A 26,967-nucleotide genomic window follows, 5' to 3' on the forward strand; every position below is an offset into this window, starting at 1 on the left:
CATGTTTATAGCTTCAACAAGAGAGACTCAGGAGAACAAAGATGGTATTCTCATTATGACCTTGTAAAGCAGAACCTTTGGCAAATAAAACAGTTTATCCATTATCCACTAGGTGACAGTGTCCTCTAATGTACTGTTACATGACTTGTGTGTGTGTGTGTGTGTGTGTGTGTGTGTGTGTGTGTGTGTGTGTGTGTGTGTGTGTGTGTGTGTGTGTGTGTGTGTGTGTGTGTGTGTGTGTGTGTGTGTGTGTGTGTGTGTGTGTGTGTGTGTGTGTGTGTGTGTGTGTGTGTGCATATGTTTAAAAAAACATGGAGCATGTTATCATCACTGATATTAAATTCATTGACCATCAATAATTATACTCCTGGTCTCCTTTTTTAAACAAACACATCTTTATTCAAATGAAACATGTTACATGGTCTCAAAACTTGCAAAATAAATGATGGAAAGATCTCAATTGCATACTCCTCATGTCCTCTCTCCGCATCTCTTCTCAAAATCCATTGGAGGAGAAAGCCAGAGGGGAAGGACCTCTGGCTTTCTTATCCAATGGGTTTTGAGAAGGAAACAAGAAGAGAGGACGTGAGGAGTATGCAATTGAGATCTTTCCCACGGCTCAAAACCATTTATGGGGGGGGAAGACTTTGGAGCAATAAAAATATCCATTGACTGGCAGAGTTGTCTCAAGGCACATAACACAGAAATACTGTTAAAAGTCATAATGTCCCAAACATAAATAAATCACAAAGGCATCCTTCAGCTTATCTCATGATACTATAAATACAATAATGCAGGAATATCAATTATCTTACCATGTCATTTCTCCTGTGAGAATTTTCTTTGTCAGCTAAAAGGTTAAATGAAAATAAACAAGAGAAAGAAATCTAAAGTGTATTTAAAATGTATGAATGAGTGCAATAACATAAGATTCAAGCACCCCATGTAAAATAAAAGGTTGAGTGGTTCTGAATCTGACTGTCTTTAATGATATCACATTTAATAAACTTCAAACAAATATTCCCCTCAGTGCTAGGTCACTACAGTTTCCCATCATCGTTAAAGGTCTGATGCATCTCTCTGTATCAGAGTCCAACTAGTAGAGCTCTATTTTGAGTCCCTAACATCTGAAAAACCTGTAATAAAACATACTGTATTTGGTCATGAGTTATTGCAGAGCCTTGATGAGCAGCAACTTGTAATACTGTACATGTTAAATTATTTATCAAAGAATATTGCACTGATTCCTCTCAAGAATATCAAAGGCACTTTGGACCTGTTTAACTAGTAATATGAATATCATGGATAAGGCACTTAATTTAAAATGGACACATTGTCATTAGTCAGTCGTTTAGTCCTTCTACTTTGTAGAATGACACACTGTAAGATCCACCAGACATTGGTTCTTTGAGCAGCAAAGATACCTTGATAATAAAGCAGTCTGATAGTGGTTGTTGCACATTATTCCCTCATAGGACGGCCATTCAGTCAATGCCACACCCGGTAGCCAACTAAGATGGGAATACTGTATATACTTTACAACTAAGATGGGAATACTGTATATACTTTAGAAGGGTAGCTCAATACAGAGATGACAGACGCTCCCACCAGCAGCCATCTGGAGAAGTTTGCCTCGGCCAGGGCTGCAGTGAGGCAACGAGCTAGAGACCTCTCTCATCCTCATGATCATTGGACCTGACTTCCCAGACAGGTGTCTGTGGTCTCAGGGAGGTGGTGGGGTGAGGGTGGGAGGGGCAAGGGGAGAAGTCACGTTTTGGTTTTGGATCAACACATTACAGAAGGTCACTTCATTGGAAAAACACACTTCTGTTTTCTGGGTTTACTTCTATATATAAATCATGAGGTGGCTAAATGTGAATATGAAGTTGTTTTGTTTCAGTCATCTGTATGAGTCCACCAGCATCAGCTCTGTATCAAAACCATACCCACATCACAACATTTAAATGTGGAAAATTGGGTAATATATGGTTGAGATGTTGCTCAATGAGATTACAACCTAAATTCACTCTCTCTCAGAAACTTTGTTGAATGTGTTATCACTATGCTTTCAACCATCTAAAAGCACAACCAAATTCCAATGGAAAAACAATGTCTGGTTTTTGGTTGAGTGGTCACCTACAGTGCTTTCAGAAAGTATTCACACCCCTTGACTATTTCCATATTTTCTTGTGTTACGAAGTGGGATTAAAATTTATTTAATTGTAATTTAATTTGTAAACGACCTATACATAATACTCTGTAATGTCAAAGTGGAAGAAAATGTCTAATATTTTTATTTATTAATGGAAAATAATTCACAAATATATTTTCATTATATAATTTTCAACCCCGTGAGTCAATACATGTTTGAATAACCTTTGGCAGCGATTACAGCTGTGAGTCTTTCTGGGTAAGTCTCTAAGGTTGTTGCAAACCTGGAGTGTACAATATTTGCCCATTATTCTTAAAACAATTCTTCAAGCTCTGTCAAGTTGGTTGTTGATCATTGCTGGACAGCCATTTAAGTGTTGCCATAGATTTTCAAGACGATTTAGGTCAAAACTAACTAGGCCACTCAGGAAAATTCAATGTTGTCTTGGTAAGTAACTCCAGTGTATATTTGGCCCTGCGTTTTAGGTTATTGTCCTGCTGAAAGGTAGATTTGTCTCCCAGTGTCTGTTGGAAAGCAGACTGAACCAGGTTTTCCTTTAGGACTTTGCCTGTGCTTAGCTCTATTTCTTTTCTTTTTATCCTAAAAAACTCTGAAGTCCTTGCCGATGAAAGCATACCCATAACATGATGCGGGCACCACCATGCTTGAAAATATGAGGAGTGGTACTCAGTGATGTACTGTATTAGATTTTCCCAAACATAATGCTTTGTATTGAGGACAGAAAAATTTATTTCCTTGACACATTTTTTGCAGTATTACTTTAGTGCTTTATTGCTAACAGGATGCCTGTGTTTGAATACGTGTATTCTGTACAGCAGGGATCATCAACTACATTCAGCTGCAGGACAATGTTTCTTGAGCGCATGGTCAGGGGGCCTGAACATAATTACAAATAATCTGGAAACTGCAAATTGGCCGTAAGAAGCCCAAACGGATATATTTGACTAAAACATAATAAATTCAAACCTTGCTTCCATTTGTATACGATCACATATCTCTATTATGTGTGTGAAAACTTTCAAATTAAAAGAAAATTTAATTATTTTTTATTTACTTGTGGGGGGGGGGAAATAAAATCAGCTGCGGGCCAAAACATTCATATTAAACACCATTATTGCACACAGTGATAGTCCATGCAACTTATGTGACTTGTTAAGCACATTTTTACTCCTGAAATTATTTAGCCTTGCCACAACAAAGGAGTTGATTACTTATTGACTCAAGACATTTCAGCTTTTCATTTTTTATACATTTCTAAAAACATAATTCCACTTTGCCGTTATGGGGTATTGTGTGTAGATCAGTGACACAAAATATAAATCATTTTAAATTCAGGCTGTAACAACAAAATGTGGAAAAAGTCAAGGGTGAATACTTTCTGAAGGCCCTGTAAATGTGTATCACTGCACCGCAGACCATTTAATAGCACAACAAATGGGAATACAATGTCAGATATTTTGTTTATTTATGCAACTTAATGTGTTATCCCTGTTCTTCTTCTAATAGCACAACCAAATTACATGGATTGCAGTTGAGAATATATTACATTAAAAGTACATGGTGCAAGTGATCAATGCCGTTTATTATAGACATTTATTATAAGAATTGTGAAGATCTCCACAGACCTGTGATCTTGAACATGCACTCTTTAATTGATAAGACATTTATAGTTACATTAGCGTCAAAATGTGGCCATGGATGTGTTACCCATTTGAATAAATACTGTTACATTAGTCTGTAAGTTAGCCTTACCTTTAGGCTACTGTATTACAAAAGTAACATTGAATTGTGTTTGGTTGATAACACAACAAATAACCAGCATTTAACCAGGAGATTAATCTACTGCTTGAATAGTTTAATATGTCCCACTGACTTAGTCGGGCTTTAATTCCATTAATAATTGTTATGCTGTCTGAGGCACTGCATCGCAGTGCTAGAGGCTTCACTACAGACCTGGGTTCGATCCCAGACTGTATCACAACCGACCATGATTGGGAGTCCCATAGGGCGGCACATAATTGGCCCAGCGTCGTCCGGGTTAAGGGAGGGTTTGGCCGGGGGGGGGGGGCTTTACTTGGCTCATCTGGCTCTAGCGACTCCTTGTGGCGGGCCGGGCGCTTGCAGGCTGACCTCGGTCGTCAGTTGAACAGTGTTTCCTCCAACACATGGATGCGGCTGGCTTCCGGGTTAAGCGACCGGGTGTTATGAAGCGCTGTTTGGCGGGTCATGTTTCGGAGGACGCATGACTCGAACTTCGCCTCTTGAGTCCGTTGGGGAGTTGCAGCGATGAGACAAGATCGAATGAGAAAGAAATACCCCCCCAAAAAGTACAAAAAATCTAATAGTAATTAAGATGTTGGATTCACTTCTCCAACTCGACCAAAAATCAAACTTAAAGAACAGGACAAAATCAAATCAAACTGTAAATGGAATTTAAATAAAGTTGGATTTAGTCCTATTCTTTAACTTAGATTTTTGGTTAAGATGGAGACATGAATCCAACATATACAGTACATTATTAACTTTTAGATTACAATTAAAATCAACCAACGCTTTAAACCCTATGCCTATATGTGTCGTCTATTTTTAGTTGAATCCTGTGTTGAATTGAAACAATAGCTGTTGATGACTATACAGGCCTAAATAGCATCATTGATGGTATATGATTGATAAAGTATGGTTACATTTCATTTGCTTTGTTAAACCTACCCCTTGGAATGACTTCCGATAGCAAAAGTGAATCTATTTAGCTCGTACATGTTTAGATTTTAGTCATTTAGCAGACACTGTTATCCAGAGCGACTTACAGTTAGTGCGTTCATCTTAAGATAGCTAGGTGGGACAACCTCATATCACAGTCATAGTAAGTACATTTATCCTCAATGAAGTAGCTATCAGCAAAGTCAGAGCTAGTAAGAGGGAACAAAGTAAATTGCGCGTGTTAGTTCACAAAATGCTTTTTTTGGGGGGGGGGATTTGTTAGTGACATATCAAAGCTAAGCAGGGCTGGGCTGTGTTAAAACCCAGGATGGGAGACCAAAGGGATAGCTATAGATAGCTGTAGAATTCTCCAGAAGGAGGTGCTGGCCAGCTATAGTTTTTTTTCCTGATAGTGGATATAACATTGAAGATCTGACATTGTTTCAAAAGGTACAAATTCAACATATTTTATAAAAGCTTTGTCTATGTTGAAAATTGGTTACAATGATGACAAAATCCTGTGGTTGAAATTTCACCCTCAAAACAACAGTTGATTACTTTTTGCAAATCCAATGAATTTTACACAGATTCCACGTCACAATACGTTGACAAATTACGTTGAAACAATGTTGATTCAACCAGTTTATGCCCAGTGGTTAACCTCTGAGTCGACAGAATTTCATTCAAGAGGCTTGATGGTCTCAGGCCAGTGACATCTCCAGACATCAGAAGCCTTTGAAAATCTTGATCTTGTGTTTGTCAGCCAGAAGCAGGGTGACGTTGTACTCATAGTCAGCATCATGCACCCCGGTGTGGCGGAATGCTCCTCCCTGGTGATTCTCTTCCCAGTAGTGGTGCCAGTTCCCGTACTGATCCGCTCCGAACCCGTACACACTCACCTAAATGATACAACACACCATTATACAGAGATACTCGTCCGCCCCGGATTTGGTGCCAGACTCTTCTATGTGACTTATATTCATGTACTTATATGCTTTGGCCTAATGCCATGTGCCATAGAACTGATGAGGTGGAATGTTGCTGTACTGATTGATGCGTTGATAGGATGTTCTGGTACTCTGACACATACAGTTGACTTTGATAGGATGTTCTGGTACTCTGACAAATACAGTTGACTTTGATAGGATGTTCTGGTACTCTGACACATACAGTTGACTTTGATAGGATGTTCTGGTACTCTGACACATACAGTTGACTTTGTAGAGCTAATTTCTCCATTTGCAGATTTTTTTCGTGAAACTTACAAAACATGCCTATTGATGATGCTTTAACTCTAGATGACAGTATGCAGTTACTAGAAAAACGTCCTTCTACAGTTACTAGAAAAACATCATTATACAGTTACTAGAAAAACGTCCTTATACAGTTACTAGAAAAACGTCCTTATACAGTTACTAGAAAAACATCCTTATACAGTTACTAGAAAAACGTCCTTATACAGTTACTAGAAAAACATCCTTATACAGTTACTAGAAAAACATCCTTATACAGTTACTAGAAAAACGTCCTTATACAGTTACTAGAAAAACATCCTTATACAGTTACTAGAAAAACGTCCTTATACAGTTACTAGAAAAACGTCCTTATACAGTTACTAGAAAAACGTCCTTATACAGTTACTAGAAAAACACCATTATACAGTTACTAGAAAAACGTCCTTATACAGTTACTAGAAAAACGTCCTTATACAGTTACTAGAAAAACGTCCTTATACAGTTACTAGAAAAACGTCCTTATACAGTTACTAGAAAAACATCCTTATACAGTTACTAGAAAAACGTCCTTATACAGTTACTAGAAAAACGTCCTTATACAGTTACTAGAAAAACGTCCTTATACAGTTACTAGAAAAACGTCCTTATACAGTTACTAGAAAAACGTCCTTATACAGTTACTAGAAAAACGTCCTTATACAGTTACTAGAAAAACGTCCTTATACAGTTACTAGAAAAACGTCCTTATACAGTTACTAGAAAAACGTCCTTATACAGTTACTAGAAAAACATCCTTATACAGTTACTAGAAAAACGTCCTTCAACAGTTACTAGAAAAACGTCCTTATACAGTTACTAGAAAAACGTCCTTATACAGTTACTAGAAAAACGTCCTTATACAGTTACTAGAAAAACGTCCTTCTACAGTTACTAGAAAAACACCATTATACAGTTACTAGAAAAACGTCCTTATACAGTTACTAGAAAAACGTCCTTATACAGTTACTAGAAAAACGTCCTTATACAGTTACTAGAAAAACGTAATTATACAGTTACTAGAAAAACGTCCTTATACAGTTACTAGAAAAACGTCCTTATACAGTTACTAGAAAAACGTCCTTATACAGTTACTAGAAAAACGTCCTTATACAGTTACTAGAAAAACGTCCTTATACAGTTACTAGAAAAACGTCCTTATACAGTTACTAGAAAAACGTCCTTATACAGTTACTAGAAAAACGTCCTTATACAGTTACTAGAAAAACGTCCTTATACAGTTACTAGAAAAACATCCTTATACAGTTACTAGAAAAACGTCCTTATACAGTTACTAGAAAAACACCATTATACAGTTACTAGAAAAACGTCCTTATACAGTTACTAGAAAAACATCCTTATACAGTTACTAGAAAAACGTCCTTATACAGTTACTAGAAAAACGTCCTTCTACAGTTACTAGAAAAACGTCCTTATACAGTTACTAGAAAAACGTCCTTATACAGTTACTAGAAAAACATCCTTATACAGTTACTAGAAAAACGTCCTTATACAGTTACTAGAAAAACATCCTTATACAGTTACTAGAAAAACGTCCTTATACAGTTACTAGAAAAACGTCCTTATACAGTTACTAGAAAAACGTCCTTATACAGTTACTAGAAAAACATCCTTATACAGTTACTAGAAAAACGTCCTTATACAGTTACTAGAAAAACACCATTATACAGTTACTAGAAAAACGTCCTTATACAGTTACTAGAAAAACGTCCTTATACAGTTACTAGAAAAACGTCCTTATACAGTTACTAGAAAAACGTCCTTATACAGTTACTAGAAAAACATCCTTATACAGTTACTAGAAAAACGTCCTTATACAGTTACTAGAAAAACGTCCTTATACAGTTACTAGAAAAACGTCCTTATACAGTTACTAGAAAAACGTCCTTATACAGTTACTAGAAAAACGTCCTTATACAGTTACTAGAAAAACGTCCTTATACAGTTACTAGAAAATTGTCTTTATACAGTTACTAGAAAAACGTCCTTATACAGTTACTAGAAAAACATCCTTATACAGTTACTAGAAAAACGTCCTTATACAGTTACTAGAAAAACGTCCTTATACAGTTACTAGAAAAACGTCCTTATACAGTTACTAGAAAAACGTCCTTATACAGTTACTAGAAAAACGTCCTTATACAGTTACTAGAAAAACATCCTTATACAGTTACTAGAAAAACATCCTTATACAGTTACTAGAAAAACGTCCTTATACAGTTACTAGAAAAACATCCTTATACAGTTACTAGAAAAACGTCCTTATACAGTTACTAGAAAAACATCCTTATACAGTTACTAGAAAAACGTCCTTATACAGTTACTAGAAAAACATCCTTATACAGTTACTAGAAAAACGTCCTTATACAGTTACTAGAAAAACATCCTTATACAGTTACTAGAAAAACGTCCTTATACAGTTACTAGAAAAACATCATTATACAGTTACTAGAAAAACGTCCTTATACAGTTACTAGAAAAACGTCCTTATACAGTTACTAGAAAAACATCATTATACAGTTACTAGAAAAACGTCCTTATACAGTTACTAGAAAAACGTCCTTATACAGTTACTAGAAAAACGTCCTTATACAGTTACTAGAAAAACGTCCTTATACAGTTACTAGAAAAACGTCCTTATACAGTTACTAGAAAAACATCATTATACAGTTACTAGAAAAACGTCCTTATACAGTTACTAGAAAAACGTCATTATACAGTTACTAGAAAAACGTCCTTATACAGTTACTAGAAAAACGTCCTTATACAGTTACTAGAAAAACGTCCTTATACAGTTACTAGAAAAACGTTCTTATACAGTTACTAGAAAAACGTCCTTATACAGTTACTAGAAAAACATCCTTATACAGTTACTAGAAAAACGTTCTTATACAGTTACTAGAAAAACGTCCTTATACAGTTACTAGAAAAACGTCCTTATACAGTTACTAGAAAAACGTCCTTATACAGTTACTAGAAAAACGTCCTTATACAGTTACTAGAAAAACGTCCTTATACAGTTACTAGAAAAACGTCCTTATACAGTTACTAGAAAAACGTCCTTATACAGTTACTAGAAAAACGTCCTTATACAGTTACTAGAAAAACGTCCTTATACAGTTACTAGAAAAACGTCCTTATACAGTTACTAGAAAAACGTCCTTATACAGTTACTAGAAAAACATCCTTATACAGTTACTAGAAAAACGTCCTTATACAGTTACTAGAAAAACGTCCTTATACAGTTACTAGAAAAACGTCCTTATACAGTTACTAGAAAAACATCCTTATACAGTTACTAGAAAAACGTCCTTATACAGTTACTAGAAAAACGTCCTTATACAGTTACTAGAAAAACATCATTATACAGTTACTAGAAAAACGTCCTTATACAGTTACTAGAAAAACGTCCTTATACAGTTACTAGAAAAACGTCCTTATACAGTTACTAGAAAAACGTCCTTATACAGTTACTAGAAAAACGTCCTTATACAGTTACTAGAAAAACATCATTATACAGTTACTAGAAAAACGTCCTTATACAGTTACTAGAAAAACGTCATTATACAGTTACTAGAAAAACGTCCTTATACAGTTACTAGAAAAACGTCCTTATACAGTTACTAGAAAAACGTCCTTATACAGTTACTAGAAAAACGTTCTTATACAGTTACTAGAAAAACGTCCTTATACAGTTACTAGAAAAACATCCTTATACAGTTACTAGAAAAACGTTCTTATACAGTTACTAGAAAAACGTCCTTATACAGTTACTAGAAAAACGTCCTTATACAGTTACTAGAAAAACGTCCTTATACAGTTACTAGAAAAACGTCCTTATACAGTTACTAGAAAAACGTCCTTATACAGTTACTAGAAAAACGTCCTTATACAGTTACTAGAAAAACGTCCTTATACAGTTACTAGAAAAACGTCCTTATACAGTTACTAGAAAAACGTCCTTATACAGTTACTAGAAAAACGTCCTTATACAGTTACTAGAAAAACGTCCTTATACAGTTACTAGAAAAACATCCTTATACAGTTACTAGAAAAACGTCCTTATACAGTTACTAGAAAAACGTCCTTATACAGTTACTAGAAAAACGTCCTTATACAGTTACTAGAAAAACATCCTTATACAGTTACTAGAAAAACGTCCTTATACAGTTACTAGAAAAACGTCCTTATACAGTTACTAGAAAAACGTCCTTATACAGTTACTAGAAAAACATCCTTATACAGTTACTAGAAAAACATCCTTATACAGTTACTAGAAAAACGTCCTTATACAGTTACTAGGATTTCTTTTTCTTCTCTTCTAAATGACTCGGTTGAGCTCTAAGTAACAACTATAGGACATTGGGATGCCGTCTGCATCACTTGGGGCAACTGTGGAGATTGCTGTTTTTCTAGAGTCAACCTCTTTAAGGTTCTAGAGAACACCTTCTTTTCTAAGAGTGTAGCACATGGCACGTGGTAATTGCCTGCATTTCACACCTCCCGTGTAGATGCAGATAATATGCATAACACTCGGCGCTCTGCCCCTCTTTCCCACCCAAAACGTTTGTTTGTAGAGCAGTGGCGGGTAGATAACACAGTGCTGCACAGCGTGTGGCCATTTCACAGATGCAAAGGGTTACTTCATTTCCATCAGCGGTTTCATTTTTTGGACACTTGGGACACTTTTTCCGGCTTTAAACTCTGTAAAGCCTCAGTGCAAACCCAACGCATGCTTTGCAGTCACAGAACACTCTCATAATGTACAGAACTTTGTCGGACAGACACAAAAGGAAGTGGATGGGCTCACCTTATCACAGATATGAATGGAAAACAATAGGCTGAGGAAGCCAGTGGAGGGATACCGGCCATGACTCTCCAGCCATGCGTCATAGACATATTTAAAGAAGGTCGGGCTGTATATCAACACCTGCAAAACATAACAACAGCTTTGACCTTGTGAGAAGTGAAAAGAATTTAAATCTTGAACGTTATCAATCAATGAACCAACCAACCAATCACTAGCTCTTCAAAATCCGCATTATATTGTCTCCAGGTAAACTAAAGCAGATCAACCCATAGGGCTTTGGTCAAAAGTAATACTCTACAATAGGGCGCCATTTCTGAAGCAGCCAAGGGTTCACTCACCCTGTTCCTGTTTGCCTTAATCCTGGACTGGACAGGAATGTACGTTCTGCAAGAAGCAAAAGAAGACATAATATAAGAAATATCAAAGTATTATCACAGATAAAAGGGGAAACCAAAGAATCTTTGGTACTGTCAGTTTAAACCACCATCGTTGATCAAATTCACCTTATTTCTGACAGAGGCGCCGCCATCTTTGTTTACTTTGTGGTGGCCATCCGGTTGGCTATCAGCATTGGCTAACATTAGCCATACTGACTATGAGCTCCTCACGACAAACTAGTAGCCTATACCGGTAATACGTTCAGTAAAAGGTTGTCACGTCTGGAAAAGAAACCCGATTTCAGGTTAGAAAATGTATGTTACAGTTCACAGTGTATTTGTGATACTGATACTGTTTTGGTTACTGTTTTGGTTACTGTTTTGATACTTGTTTTTTTATGTTTATGTTGGTATAGTAACAGTTTGCAAACAAAGTAATTGTCACATTATTTATGTTTTTACAGATGATCACAGTGACAGATACAGATGCAAACAGCAGAGGCTTGTTTCCCATCAAGGTCAAGGGTCATACGCTATTATGATGTGCTGGGTGTGAGGTCATATAATCAATATTGATTTGGGAATGATTTGATTTGTACTACAGGTATGCTATTCACCACCGGTAGGGTAGACTGTATGAAAAGAAAAGCTGCACAGTCTAGGTCAGATTAAATAAGTGCAATAGATATCAAAGTTTCGACAGCTATGCTGCCTTCATCACGATTCAAGCTGTGCTGTGATATAACTAGAGTGCTAAGAATTCTTGACCATTTGACACATAACATTATTAGGCTACAGTTCAACCCTGATCCTCAGGGCAGGACTGGGACCAGAAATCGGCCCTGGCATTTCTAACACACTGGCCCATTTTTTACTTTGAGATCCCCAAACCAGTCCATTTTTTCCCCTCGAGGCCCCCACACTGGCCCAGTTCTTACTTGAGGCCCCCGTTATTACAAAGATAATGATGATTTTGTGCAGAAAACCCAAGTTAGACAAGCCCACTGGGCAAAAAATGGGCCAGGCCACCCCTGCTGATACTCAAGGTGCCAGTAAAGATTCCTACAGGCAGCTAAGCACTTCCACAACCTCCTCATTCTCCTCCTCCCGTTCCTCTTCCTCCTAACATCCCACTCATCCTCAGCAGTCATTCGATCATTAACACAGGAACATCACCATAAGGATGTAACTGGCAAAAGCGTTCCAGCTGAAGCCATATTTATGACCCAGTTGAAGGAGAGTGTTACATATCCACACGCTAAGAATCCACATGCTTAGAAGCTTAACTTGTGGTAATAATGAGATGATTAATTGAGATGATTCAGGTGTAATAATTGTCTAACACAGAGCTTGAGAACATCGACCTTGTGGCGCTGGAAGAGGTCTATATCAGTATGTGCCAACATGTGGATACTTGTGGTTATGACAAACAGCCCTGAAGGAGGCACCGGGTGCACTTTTACAAAGACTGTTTACACAGCATAAAGGATACCAGACCTCACGGGGATGAGAACGTTGTTTGCGGTTTCATCTTTCCATTCATTACAAACAATTCCACAGGCATTAACTACAGTTTGTATTGAAGGATTGCTAAGGTGCACTTACTACACTTCCTTAGGTGAACTTGATGAACGTGTAGTGACTGTGTGGTGCGTGGTCATTGATCACTCACTGTTTGATGGAGCCTGTAGTCAAGGCACTGGTGATCCACTGCAAGTCCAGAGTCTTGAAGGGGATGAGCAGAAGACTGGTGGTGTTGTCCAGATCTATGGCGCTCTCTGGGTACATGACGTGATGTGTGGTCCGGCTCCCAACATCCTCCTCATAGCCAGAGGTAGGAGCCATGTTCATTCTACAGGAGCAAGGTTACGGTTAGAGTCAAAGTGGGTGGTACTGCATTATAAAAACTGGGTGGTTCGAGCCCTGAATGCTGATTGGCTGACAGCCGTGGTATATCGTACCGCATATCCCGGGTATGACAAAACATGTATTTCTTATTGTTCTAATTACGTTGGTAACCAGTTTATAATAGCAATAATGCACCTCTGGGGTTTGTGGTATATGGCCAATATACCACGGCTGAGGGCTGTACCTAAGAACAGCCCTCAGCCATGTACCCCGCCCCCCTGTGCCTTACTGCTTAAATATAACATATGGATGACAATGCTTTCACGTACTAATCAATATATCTGCTTTGTTGAAGGTGGGATGCCTGGAGGTACAAAACTGTAAATTGTATCTAAATAACATTTGTGTCATTTGGAACTTGAATGTGGTGATGAACCAGAGGCTTACTGTATATCCTCAACATCAGGCTCTGGGATTAACCGTCTTCATGACATTCCTGTAAATATCTACTGAATACCCACATCCTAGTTGTGCCATGGCATGTGACAGTTTGTGGAATTCCTGCTTCTCCACATCATCCAGTTCATATTTGTGTCCCAGTTACAGTGAGTGCATTGAGGGGAAAGCTATAGCTGTGATTCTGCCTGTTTAATTAATATAGTTAGTTCGTTCTTCCAAGGGGAGATCTTTGTGTGTGTGTGAGTTAAGTGAGTGTGGGGTGAGCAGTATAATCAATTTCAGCCAAGGACTTTCCTCCTAATTTACACACTGATAGTTGGTCTGGCTCCTCATTGAAAAACACAGCGCAGAAATCCAATCTAAAACTGGGCTTTTCACTCACAGGTGTGAGGTGCATAGCTATCACTACATCTGTTGGGCTCTAGGATCCAACCTAATGAAGTTACTTGCTGAGGCTTTACCCCATCATACACGGATCAGAAGTTGATTGATGATTAATCCACCGCTGATCCAACGCTGTCAGCGTCTTCTACTCCAGACAAGCTAATTATGTTTGAATAAAAGAACCCGGTACACCTTTGACACCTGTGATATAGCAGCTCTCATAGAACCTGAATAAATAGGCTCTTTTTTTTTTAAGTGTGAGGGGTTTTGCCAGTAAATATTTATCATTACATGAAAGGGGATGGGTACTATAATTTTACATTATCTTGGGCTATGCGCTTGGCAGTGGGTCAATGCTGTCAGCGTCTTATTATCCAGACAAGCTAATCATGTTTTAATAAAATATCCCGGTGCTTCCTTGACACCTGTGATATAGCAGCTCTCATAGAACCAGAATAAATAGGTTTTTAACAACAACAAAAAAGAGATGGATTTTGCTGGTAAATATTTATTTTCATTACATGGAACGGGATGGGTAGTATAATTTTGAAGCAGAGCACATACAACATGTTTTTCATTTGCAGTGTCGGGTCTGGCAATCGAGTGTTCATCTAAGTCACTGTAGTAGCAGCACATGGGCTCCATCCTAAATGGCACGGTATTACCTTTATAGTGCACTACTTTTGACCAGGGCCCACAGGGGATGCAGGGTGATATGAACTGTACATAATTCCTGTGCTTGTAAGCCTGTACTGCAGAGAAAGATTGTGTTAAAAGACAAGCAATACGTCTTGCGTCTCTTGTCCCAGTCTCTGCGTAATTAAATCAGCAAGCATGCTGCTCCACAGCATGGGATGTTGTAGAAGATAAGTGCAGTAATACAGCTTTACATTGAAGAAGATTTGTACAGAACTGCTGGTGAGTGGAGAAAAACCATACATTTACATTTGAGTTCATATCCAGAGTGACTTACAGGAGCAATTAGGGTTAAGTGCATTGCCCATCAACATATATTTCACCTAGTCACCGCAGAGATTCGTACCAGCAACCTTTCGGTTACTGGCCCAACTTTCTTAACCGCTAGGCTACCTGCCACCCGGAGATGTACCAGAGAGCTCATCTCCTGTTTTTCCATGCTTCTGTGACAGCATGGCCAGCACCATTGAGGGCTATCTCCATTTTAAAGTAGTCAATGGGCACCTTCGAGCAGATACAGTGTGTTGCATTATGGGGATAAAACCTGCACCTACACGTCAACTGCATGAACTTTACAAAAACCTTGTAAGCAAAGGTAATGCAGTTTTTTATTAAGTCGCCTTCAAGTCGCTGTAGTTGCTTCTCACAAACTGTACGATGCAGCCATTACCTGCATTGTGGGATGCACTATTTGTCAACCAATCATTAGGCTGCTTTTGGTTGACCCAAGCGAACATAGCCAAAGAAGTGACTGAAACAGGAACCAACGTTGCTGTGATTCTAAAGCTACAGGGGATAAAAATGAAAGTGATATTTGAGTCCTCTGTGTAGCCAAATTTTAGTCTACACATGTTATGTTTCCAGTTTGTGAGTTTGTGTGATATAGGGGTATAGAGGGCTTGCAGTTGACGTACGACACCGCCTGGCGGCCATGTTGGAAGACCACTGCATTACTTCTTCTTTCAACAACAGACGAGTTTCTGCCCCAAACTGCATGATAACAGTGTCTAAAACTAGTTGATTCATCACCAAGGTCATTTTCTGTGGATATGTTTACAGATTCCCCGCAATCATGAAACACCATTGATGACACCAATGAGAGAAACTTCGAGAACTGTCAGAAAAGCAAGTAAACCTTTTTGCCTGTCAAGACCTGAACCCAGACAGCTGTCAGTACAGGGTCTGCTATGATCATTTCATAACTGGTAAGTCAAGTCTGATCGATTTCGAGTTAAGTTTATCTGTTATGCTAAACAGGTGTTAACACTAAATTAGCTAGCTAGATTGTAGTCTAGCTATTAGCATATGTCGAGCAAATCTTTCACCATAAAATGGCACCTTTATAACAAATGACTGCATGCCTCGATCATCGCATTTGCAGACTAATGTAAGCCTACTATTCCTTATGTGATGAGCAGATTGGAAACGATCATTTTGGTTATTAATAAGCGCATACTGGCAGAGGTTTATAGGCTATATCAGAGAGATTTCTTTCCTTTGCACAGGAAAAATGTGGCCTTTGATAAACATTTGATGCAATTCTACTACACTTTATATGAAAGGAGACATTAGCAGAATATTTTCTAATACGATGGTAGCCTAGTCCTACTGACACTGACAACAGATCAATAAAAACGACCTTGTCTTGAATGCAAATCTAGAATATGACATTCATTTGACAAAAACTGGAAAGGCCATGACCATGAAAAGGGGAGGCGCAAATTATACAATATGACATCCATATAGCCTGGGGAACAAAACTCCAGTGGTTATTATACAGTGGGGAGAACAAGTATTTGATACACTGCCGATTTTGCAGGTTTTCCTACTTACAAAGCATGTAGAGGTCTGTCATTTTTATCATAGGTACACTTCAACTGTGAGAGACGGACTCTAAAACAAAAATCCAGAAAATCACATTGTATGATTTTTAAGTAATTAATTTGCATTTTATTGCATGACATAAGTATTTGATACATCAGAAAAGCAGAACTTAATATTTGGTACAGAAACCTTTGTTTGCAATTACAGAGATCATACGTTTCCTGTAGTTCTTGACCAGGTTTGCACACACTGCAGCAGGGATGTTGGCCCACTCCTCCATACAGACCTTCTCCAGATCCTTCAGGTTTCGGGGCTGTCGCTGGGCAATACGGACTTTCAGCTCCCTCCAAAGATTTTCTATTGGGTTCAGGTCTGGAGACTGGCTAGGCCACTCCAGGACCTTGAGATGCTTCTTACGGAGCCACTCCTTAGTTGCCCTGGCTGTGTGTTTCGGGTGGTTGTCATGCTGGAAGACCCAGCCACGACCCATCTTCAATGCTCTTACTGAGGGAAGGAGGTTGTTGGCCAAGATCTTGCGATACATGGCCCCATCCATCCTCCCCTCAATACGGTGCAGTCGTCCTGTCCCCTTTGCAGAAAAGCATCCCCAAAGAATGATGTTTCCACCTCCATGCGTCACGGTTGGGATGGTGTTCTTGGGGTTGTACTCATCCTTCTTCTTCCTCCAAACACGGCGAGTGGAGTTTAGACCAAAAAGCTCTATTTTTGTCTCATCAGACCACATGACCTTCTCCCATTCCTCCTCTGGGTCATCCAGATGGTCATTGGCAAACTTCAGACGGGCCTGGACATGCGCTGGCTTGAACAGGGGGACCTTGCGTGCGCTGCAGGATTTTAATCCATGACGGCGTAGTGTGTTACTAATGGTTTTCTTTGAGACTGTGGTCCCAGCTCTCTTCAGGTCATTGACCAGGTCCTGCTGTGTAGTTCTGGGCTGATCCCTTACCTTCCTCATGATCATTGATGCCCCATGAGGTGAGATCTTGCATGGAGCCCCAGACCGAGGGTGATTGACCATCATCTTGAACTTCTTCCATTTTCTAATAATTGCGCCAACAGTTGTTGCCTTCTTACCAAGCTGCTTGCCTATTGTCCTGTAGCCCATCCCAGCCTTGTGCAGGTCTACAATTTTATCCCTGATGTCCTTACACAGCTCTCTGGTCTTGGCCATTGTGGAGAGGTTGGAGTCTGTTTGATTGAGTGTGTGGACAGGTGTCTTTTATACAGGTAACGAGTTCAAACAGGTGCAGTTAATACAGGTAATGAGTGGAGAACAGCAGGGCTTCTTAAAGAAAAACTAACAGGTCTGTGAGAGCCGGAATTCTTACTGGTTGGTAGGTGATCAAATACTTATGTCATGCAATAAAATGCAAATTAATTACTTAAAAATCATACAATGTGATTTTCAGAATTTTTCTTTTTGATTCTGTCTCTCACAGTTGAAGTGTACCTATGATAGACCTCTACATGCTTTGTAAGTAGGAAAACCTGCAAGATTGGCAGTGTATCAAATACTTGTTCTCCCCACTGTATATTCATGATAACCCATTGATAATTTGTTGAGAGCTTCATTCATAAGAGGGAAAATGTATGGATATTACAGCATAGGACAAAGGCCTCCAAAGGATAGGTCAACCTGCTGTGTTGACTATTGGTTGTTCCAGCCCAACAATAGATTTAATCTTTATATGACATTAAAACACCTGAATGAATTAAACAACCAAACAATGAAGAGCCCTGATGGTATAAGTGACCTAAAGAAGTGCTATTCAAACATCAGGTGTGCTTTTCATTTGTTTATGTACTACTGTAGGTTCACCAGCTGACCTCTGTCAAGACACCCATGTCGACTGGATTCCCAATGTGAAGATGAGCAATGCTGCAGCAGCATCAGTTTCTACAATCCTACTTTGTCCTTTTCCAGATATGAAAGGAGACATTCCTTAGTCATACGAGATGGTTGTCATATGCTGTGCTTTGGTCAATCAATGATTCTGTTGTGCAATTTGAGTAGAGAGAACCTTGCCGTCATGACAAAAGTGCCCCCTTAAACCATATGAATATATTAAACGTAATTTGGAACGTGTAAAATACTACTGTTTATGATATTGTAAACATACTGTAGATAATACGCTATATTGTTGTCTGGGTGAAATTAAAAGTATTGTCATCTCTGCTTTGCCTAGCCCCATTGAATAAAAAGTATTTCTTATAGCCCAACTAGTATTCTTTCTTTTACAGTTTAAACACATTTAGCATAGATAACGTAATTGTTGTGGTAGGTTTAGGCAAACCATCTTCATTATCACAGTAGCCCGACTAAGTGACACTCAGACCTTCTGGGATAAATGCATCCGGCATTGAACTTGGTGGTAGTAGTTGTGTGTATGTTTGAAGAGAAGGACCCCCATCATCTCCTGTTTCCAGACATTTCACCACCTAGATTACAAGGGTTGGATTTGCACTAAACAATTTCATGTCAGCACAAGGCATGTACAAAAGTCTAGTATAATGATTAGCCTCATACATTGTCTACTGTTATTGTTTTTAAATTGAGAACCTAGAGCTTAACAATATGTAAACAATGTGTGAGTTAAGCTATTCTCTGCTTCAGATGCACATTGTCAAGGAGTCTTTTGCAAATGCCCATAAGGCTAACGCGATCATACTGTAGGCCAGTTTACAATTAAAACAAGTTTAAACACTAAACTTCAAAGAATCAACACTATTTCATATCATTTCAAAGTGTACAAGTAAGCTAACTCATATGTAAGGGTTAGACATTTTTATAACAAGTAGGCTATTATTACTAAAGCATAATTTCAGGTGAACAAAAGAAAGTCCATATCAGATCTGGCCAATCAGCACACTTGATTATTAACTAATTCATTTTGATACATTGAATCAGGTGTGTTAGTGCTGGGCTGGAACAGAAACCTGCACACCCAGCAGAGTTGGCCTGCTCCAGTTGTAATAGGTTTAAACATTGTGTGTGACTTTTAAACTGTATTTCTGTTCACAACATGTGCCAACATAGGTACACATTTGGTATACAAGGATTCTTATTCCTTATTCTCTTGGGACATTCACTGGGACCTCTTCATCTGCAGACAGGGTTTCACAGCTCTCTGTACCCGAGAACAGAAAACATTCTAAAGAAACAGGCTGCATTATTCTCAAATTAGACAGCACTGAATATTATGTCACTATATCTCTCTGTTCTAAGTTTTTCCTCGCTATTGACTAGAACTGGAGAATATTTTCAAAAATGTCCTCCCGCAAAAGGTACCTTTCCTATCTAGAGTAACCTACTCTCCCTTCTCTGACAGCTTGAATTGATAGCTAATCCTTTCACCCTCTTCCATGGCTGTTAGCTAGCTACAAATGTATTTAGTTAAAATGATAAATACATCAAGATAGCTAGCTAACTAGCTAATATGAAGTTAGCAAGCTGGTGATATTTAATTAACTTAGCTAGCTATACAGTTTGCTGTATAGAGAACATTACATTAGCAGCTAATTTGAGTCAGCCTGCACACTTAAGTTTCTGTAGCAAGCTAGCTAAAAACACAACCATTTTCAAAAAATATTTACTTACTTGAATAGGTTCTCACACTGCCGTTTTCTGGGTCCTTAGAAAAACAAAATAATGGGCAATCTTCCCGAAGTTGCCGATGGTAGCAAAATTCAGCCAGCCATGTGGACAGTTGGAGAACTTACTGTCAACTGCGTTTATTTTCAGCAAACTTAACATGTGCAAATATTTGTATGAACATAACAAGATTCAACAACTGAGACATAAACTGAACAAGTTCCACAGACGTGTGACTAACAGAAATTGAATAATGTGTCCCTGAACAAAAGGGGGGTCAAAATCAAAAGTAACAGTCAGTATCTGGTGTGGCCACCAGCTGCATTAAGTACTGCAGTGCATCTCCTCCTCATGGACTGCACCAGATTTGGCAGTTCTTGCTGTGAGATGTTACCGCATTCTTCCACCAAGGCACCACCAAGTTCCTGGACATTTCTGGAGAGAATGGCCCTAGCCCTCCCCCTCCGATCCAACACGTCCCAGATGTGCTCAATGGGATTGACATCCGGGCTATTCGCTGGCCATGGCAGAACACTGACATTCCTGTCTGGCAGGAAATCACGCACAGAACGAGCAGTATGGGTCGTGGCATTGTCATGCTGGAGGGTCATGTCAGGATGAGCCTGCAGGAAGGGTACCACATGAGGGAGGAGGATGTCTTCCCTGTAATGCACAGCGTTGAGATTGCCTGCAATGACAACAAGCTCAGACCGATGATGCTGTGACACACTGCCCCAGACCATGACGGACCCTCCACCTCCAAATCGATCCCACTCCAGAGTACAGGCCTCGGTGTAATGCTCATTCCTTTGACGATAAACACAAATCTGACCATCACCCCTGGTGAGACAAAACTGCGACTCGTCAGTGAGGAGCACTTTTTGCCAGTCCTATCTGGTCCAGCGACGGTGGGTTTGTGCCCATAGGCGGCGTTGTTGCCGGTGATGTCTGGTGAGGACCTGCCTTACAACAGGCCTACAAGCCCTCAGTCTAGCCTCTCTCAACCTATTGCGGACAGTCTGAGCACTGATGGAGGGATTGTGCGTTCCTGGTGTAACTCGGGCAGTTGTTATTGCCATCCTGTACCTGTCCCGCAGGTGTGATGTTCGGATGTACCGATCCTGTGCAGGTGTTGTTACACGTGGTCTGCCTTTGCGAGGACAATCAGCTGTCCGTCCTGTTTCCCTGTAGCGCTGTCTTAGGCGTCTCACAGTACGGACATTGAAATTTATTGCCCTGGCCACATCTGCAGTCCTTATGCCTCCTTGCAGCATGCCTAAGGCACGTTCATGCAGATGAGCAGGGAACCTGGGCATCTTTCTTTTGGTGTTTTTCAGAGTCAGTAGAAAGACCTCTTTAGTGTCCTAAGTTTTCATAACTGTTACCTTAATTGCCTACCATCTGTTAGTGTCTTAACGACCGTTCCACAGGTGCATGTTCATTAATTGTTTATGGTTCACTGAACAAGCATGGGAAACAGTGTTTAAACCCTTTTACAATGATCTGTGAAGTTATTTAGATTCTTCCGAATTATCTTTGAAAGACAGGGTCCTGAAAGAGGGATGTTTCTTTTTTTTTGCTGAGATCACATACACACACACACAAAAGTATGTGGACACCCCTTGAAATGATTGGATTTGGCTATTTCAGCCACACTCGTTGCTGACAGGTGTATAAAATTGAGCACACAGCCATGGAATCTCCATAGACAAACATTGGCAGTAGAATGGCCCGTACTGAAGAGCTCAGTGACTTTCAGTGTGGCACCTTCAGAGGATGCCACCTTTCCAACAAGTCAGTTTGTCATATTTCTGCCCTGCTGGAGTTTCCCCGGTCAACTCTAAGTACTATTATAGTGAAGTGGAAACGTCTAGGAGCAACAACTGCTCAGCCGCGAAGTGGTAGGCCAAACAACCTCACAGAACGAGACCGCCTAGTGCTGAAGCACGTAACTCCTTAAAAATTGCCTGTCCTCGGTTGTAGCACTCACTACAGAGTTCCAAACTGCCTCGAAGCAACATCAGCACAAGAATTGTTCGTCGGGAGCTTCATGAAATGGGTTTCCATGGCTGAGCAGCCACACACAAGCCTAAGATCACCATGCACAATGCCAAGCGTCGGTTGGAATGGTGTAAAGCTCGCTGCCATTGGACTCTGGAGCAGTGGAAACTCATTCTCTGGAGTGATGAATCACCCTTTGACGGATGCCAGGCGAACGCTACCTGCCCCAATGGATAGTGCCAACCTTAAAGTTTGGTGGAGGAGGAATAATGGGCTGGGGCTGTTTTTCATGGTTCGGGCTAGGCCCCTTAGTTCCAGTGAAGGAAAATCCTAACGCTACAGCATACAATGACATTCTAGACAAACTTTGTGGTAACAGTTTAGGGAAGGTCCTTTCCTGTTTCAGCATGACAATGCCCCCGTGCACACAGCGAGGTCCATATAGAAATGCTTTGTTGAGATCGGTATGGAAGAACTTGACTGGCCTCCACAGAACCCTGACCTCAACCCCATCGAACGACTTTGGGATGAATTGGAACGCCGATTGCAAGCCAGACCTAAATCGCCCAACATCAGTGCCCAACCTCACTAATGCTCTTGTGGCTGAATGGAAGCAAGTCCCCGCAGCAATGTTCCAACATCTAGTGGAAAGCCTTCCCAGAAGAGTGGAGGCTGTTATAGCAGCAAAGGAGGGGACCAACTCCATATTAATAGCCATGATTTTGGAATAAGGAGGAGCAGGTGTACACATACCTTTGGTCATGTAGTATATGTTGACACTGCCAAATTGATCTGAGCCTTGCTGTTGGAAAATCACCAGTGTTCAACTTTCGGCTGTCGCAGATGCACCTCCCCCGGTTTCACTCTCCGACCTTCGTCTACAGTCGGCTTCATTAGCCTTACTGCTCTAACCCTAACCCTAACCCTATTTCTTCTTTTCAGAGTGTATTGGCAGGTCCCTCTAAGATTCTGTAATTCTGCGATCGCATATAATGTGAGGGCTTGCAAATTTGACCAATCACTGCACTATTTCAGCATAAAACAGTCAAATCATCTTAGGTATCGCATTAAACTGACCCATCAACGTCGTACAAAAAGAGGGCTTGCAATTTAAACCAATCACTGCACATTTTCCACATAATATGGTTAAATCAAGCCACACAAGCAAACTTTTTCCCTCATCAGCGCATTTTCGCAACAAATTGGCCAAAATCATTGCATATTGCCATGTAAAAATCAAGCATTTTAGCCCTCAAATATTAAAAAAAATCCCAGCAAAATCCTGGAGGGACTAATTGGCACTAACCTATATCAAGTCCCACCCAGTTGACTACTACAAAATAGCGAAAGCCCTAAATCGCATGACACATCATGCTAAAACAGGTTGAGGCCAAGTGGCTTTGACTTCTATGAGACAAACTGACATGGGAACAACAGGTAGGGCAGCTGACAGGTGTGACATGGATGGGAGGAACGGTCTATGCTAGGGTGAAATCATATTGACATCAAACCAAATGGGGCGTCTACAATGATCAGATCACAGTATAATTAAACAGGTGAGATGCTATTCATAGCCTATACAAGCACCTCGATGGAACAAACTTGTGTTTGTTCCAATATAACCTTTCATGAGCTATTGTGATGATAATTGTAGGCTATAAACGCCTTCATAGAACAAAACCGTGTGTATCCCGGCTCAGGTGTAATCTTATCAAAGGTAGGGGTGGGAATCAAGAAACTGGACTACAATAATTACACTTCTAAATAACATCAAAGCCTAGATATTGGTCAGGCATGAATGCTATACAGAACAAAATCACTCTTATCTGGCTTTGCAGTTCCATTCCTAACATAATATTATATGTAACTCATAAACCAAAAACAAGCTCGATGAGTCACCTGATGATGACATCACTGGAGTCGATGAGGGCTCCGTAGCGGGAGCCCTTAAGGTTCCCAGAGTTCCCCACCACAGCACAGGTCCTACAGCGCTCAGGGCCCGCATCCATGTAAAGGTCAGCATCAGGGATGACCTGGAACAACTTCTCCACCACCTCGCTGAAGTTGGCCGGCTCTTGCTCTGCCTGCAACCACTGGAGAGAGAGGGAGACCTTCAAGCCTTTCAGCTCGGTCTTTAACCACTCGGGACAGAGCAGAGACAGTAGAGGTAGGGACACAGCAGAGGCAGGGAAGAGGTAGAGACACAGCAGAGATAGGGAAGAGGTAGAGACACAGCAGAGATAGGCCAGCCAGTACATCATTATCTGAGAACCATGTTTCTTAGAGCTTGGTGAGAGAATGATTGTCATATGGTTATTTTGCATACAACCTTCCCATAACGTTTCCTACAGGTTTCCTCATGGTTCTATTTAAAGTAGGTTTTCAAAACATTAGTAATGTTTAAAGAACATTCTAAGGATGTTATTTAAAAACATACTTTCAGTTCTCAGCATAAAAAAAACTCTTTATCTTGTTAAAGGGACACATTTGGATTTCGGCAATGAGGCCCTTTATCTACTTCCCCAGAGTCAGATGAACTTAAAGATACCATTTTATGTCTGCGTGCAGTTTGAAGTAAGTTGCTAAATAGCATTAGCGCAATTTCTATCTAGCGTTAACACAATGACTGGAAGTCGGCTAACATGCTAGCAGATACCCAAAGACCTCCAGTCATTGCGCTAATGTTAGTTAGTATTGGCTTTCAAAACAGTTATTTATCCTGGAAAAGGGGTGTGGTTTTGGGAGTAAATCCCGGTAAATCTCAGTAACTGGGTTACCACCATTCAACCCTAGCACACACCAAGACACTTTTTTTAACAGAGCCAGTAGATGGCCCAAGACAATTCTCATCAAGCCTCACCTCTTATGAAACAAGTTATGAGTAACAGGAGGTTACCTTCTAGTTAATATTCCATCTACTCTTACATCTAATTGGTCAAGGTGAATGTGACCTCATCTCCATAGAACCCTCTCAGGGCATGTGATCCTGTCACGTCTCAGGGCATGTGATCCGTCCACCTCCAACGTGTATCTCCTGATTTAATTTAATGGAGTCACGATGGTGGCAGCCACTGGTAATAGCCCCAGGATCAATTCTAATTTACAAGAAAGTGTTCCTAACTGACTTCTAAGAAGGGTGAATGGACTTTTGATGTTTGAATTAAAACGAACAACGCCGTACCATTTGACTGTTAGACGTTGTAACCGGGCTGTTCCTAAGTGATCGGCAGCTCTTTCATTGTACATGACCTTGCTTTAGAAAAACCAAGAATAAACTGACAAACTGTGATGCAGGGTTGAGGCAAGAATAATTTAGAGCTCAGTATACCATCGGCCTACGCTTTGAACTCAATATGGCCACGGATTAGGTTCAAAAATAGAATATCTCTTGTCTCTGAAATACTGAGAAACAGGAAGTGTAACGTTTTTATTTCTCAGTTTATTGGATCTAGACTTCTCTAGCAGTGTTGAATGGTATTTATTAAGTAGCCATTCAGTTCTATCTGGTGGAATCTTAGAAATTAGCCACCTCAAAGTATAGCTGACTAGGAGATGGTATCGTTCATGGGCATTGGTACGTACAGTATCATTAATAACCTTGTCATGGACACAATGTTTTCTTCCTTGTCCTGATTATCATTAGGACGGTTAGCCTGATGTGACTGAACCAAACTCACCTGTGTGGTTATTCACCTGTAAGTCTCAGAACCTGACATCACCTGTACGTGTCATCAGCCAGCAGACTGTTCCTCCAGGTCATCAGAGGGTGTACTAATCCAAACTCTCTAACCCTTGCTTCATGTCCACATCCCGGTTGAACCCTAACCTCAACCCTAGCTTCATGTCCACATCGGGGTTTAACCCTAACCTCAACCCTAGCTTCATGTCCACATCCCGGTTCAAGCCTAACCCTCAACCCTAACCCTTGCTTCATGTCTACATCCTGGTTTAACCCTAACCCTCAACCCTAAATCTGCTTCATGTCCACATCCCAGTTTAACCCTAACCTCAACCCTAGCTTCATGTCCACATCCTGGTTCAGCCCTAACCCTATCTTCATGTCCACATCCTGGTTCAAACTAACCCTATCTTCATGTCCACATCCTGGTTCAAACTAACCCTAGCTTTATGTCCACATCCTGGTTCAAACTAACCCTATCTTCATGTCCACATCCTGGTTCAAACTAACCCTAGCTTTATGTCCACATCCTGGTTCAGCTCTAACCTTAGCTTTATGTCCACATCCTGGTTCAAACTAACCCTAGCTTTATGTCCACATCCTGGTTCAAACTAACCCTAGCTTTATGTCCACATCCTGGTTCAGCTCTAACCTTAGCTTCATGTCCACATCCTGATTCAGCCCTAACCCTAGCTTCATGTCCACATCCTGGTTCAGCCCCAACCCTAGCTTCATGTCCATATCCTGGTTCAGCCCCAACCCTAGCTTTATGTCCACATCCTGGTTCAGCCCTAACCTTAGCTTCATGTCCACATCCTGATTCAGCTCTAACCTTAGCTTCATGTCCACATCCTGGTTCAGCCCTAACCTTAGCTTCATGTCCACATCCTGATTCAGCTCTAACCTTAGCTTCATGTCCACATCCTGGTTCAGCCCTAACCTTAGCTTCATGTCCACATCCTGGTTCAGCTCTAACCTTAGCTTCATGTCCACATCCGGGTTCAGCCCTAACCCTAGCTTCATGTCCACATCCTGATTCAAACTAACCCTAGCTTCATGTCCACATCCTGGTTCAGCCCTAACCCTAGCTTCATGTCCACATGCCAGTTCA

General features: G+C 40.2%; 1 protein-coding gene across 2 annotated transcripts in view; it reads right to left on the bottom strand.

The window, feature by feature from the left end:
- Positions 1 to 3,614: 3,614 nt before the first annotated feature.
- Positions 3,615 to 26,967, bottom strand: part of LOC139554861 (CMP-N-acetylneuraminate-beta-galactosamide-alpha-2,3-sialyltransferase 1-like) — a 43,778-nt gene continuing 20,425 nt past the window's right edge. For both annotated transcript variants that reach the window (XM_071368075.1, XM_071368074.1), the window contains 5 exons: positions 24,077 to 24,270; positions 13,025 to 13,204; positions 11,314 to 11,359; positions 10,976 to 11,095; positions 3,615 to 5,772 (listed from right to left, as the gene is read on the bottom strand). In XM_071368075.1, coding sequence (XP_071224176.1) covers positions 5,599 to 5,772; positions 10,976 to 11,095; positions 11,314 to 11,359; positions 13,025 to 13,204; positions 24,077 to 24,270 — 714 coding nt within the window. In that variant the 3' untranslated portion in view covers positions 3,615 to 5,598. The remainder of the gene's footprint in view (positions 5,773 to 10,975; positions 11,096 to 11,313; positions 11,360 to 13,024; positions 13,205 to 24,076; positions 24,271 to 26,967) is intronic.

The sequence above is a fragment of the Salvelinus alpinus genome, chromosome 26 (assembly GCF_045679555.1).
Source record: "Salvelinus alpinus chromosome 26, SLU_Salpinus.1, whole genome shotgun sequence".
Lineage (NCBI taxonomy): Eukaryota > Metazoa > Chordata > Actinopteri > Salmoniformes > Salmonidae > Salvelinus > Salvelinus alpinus.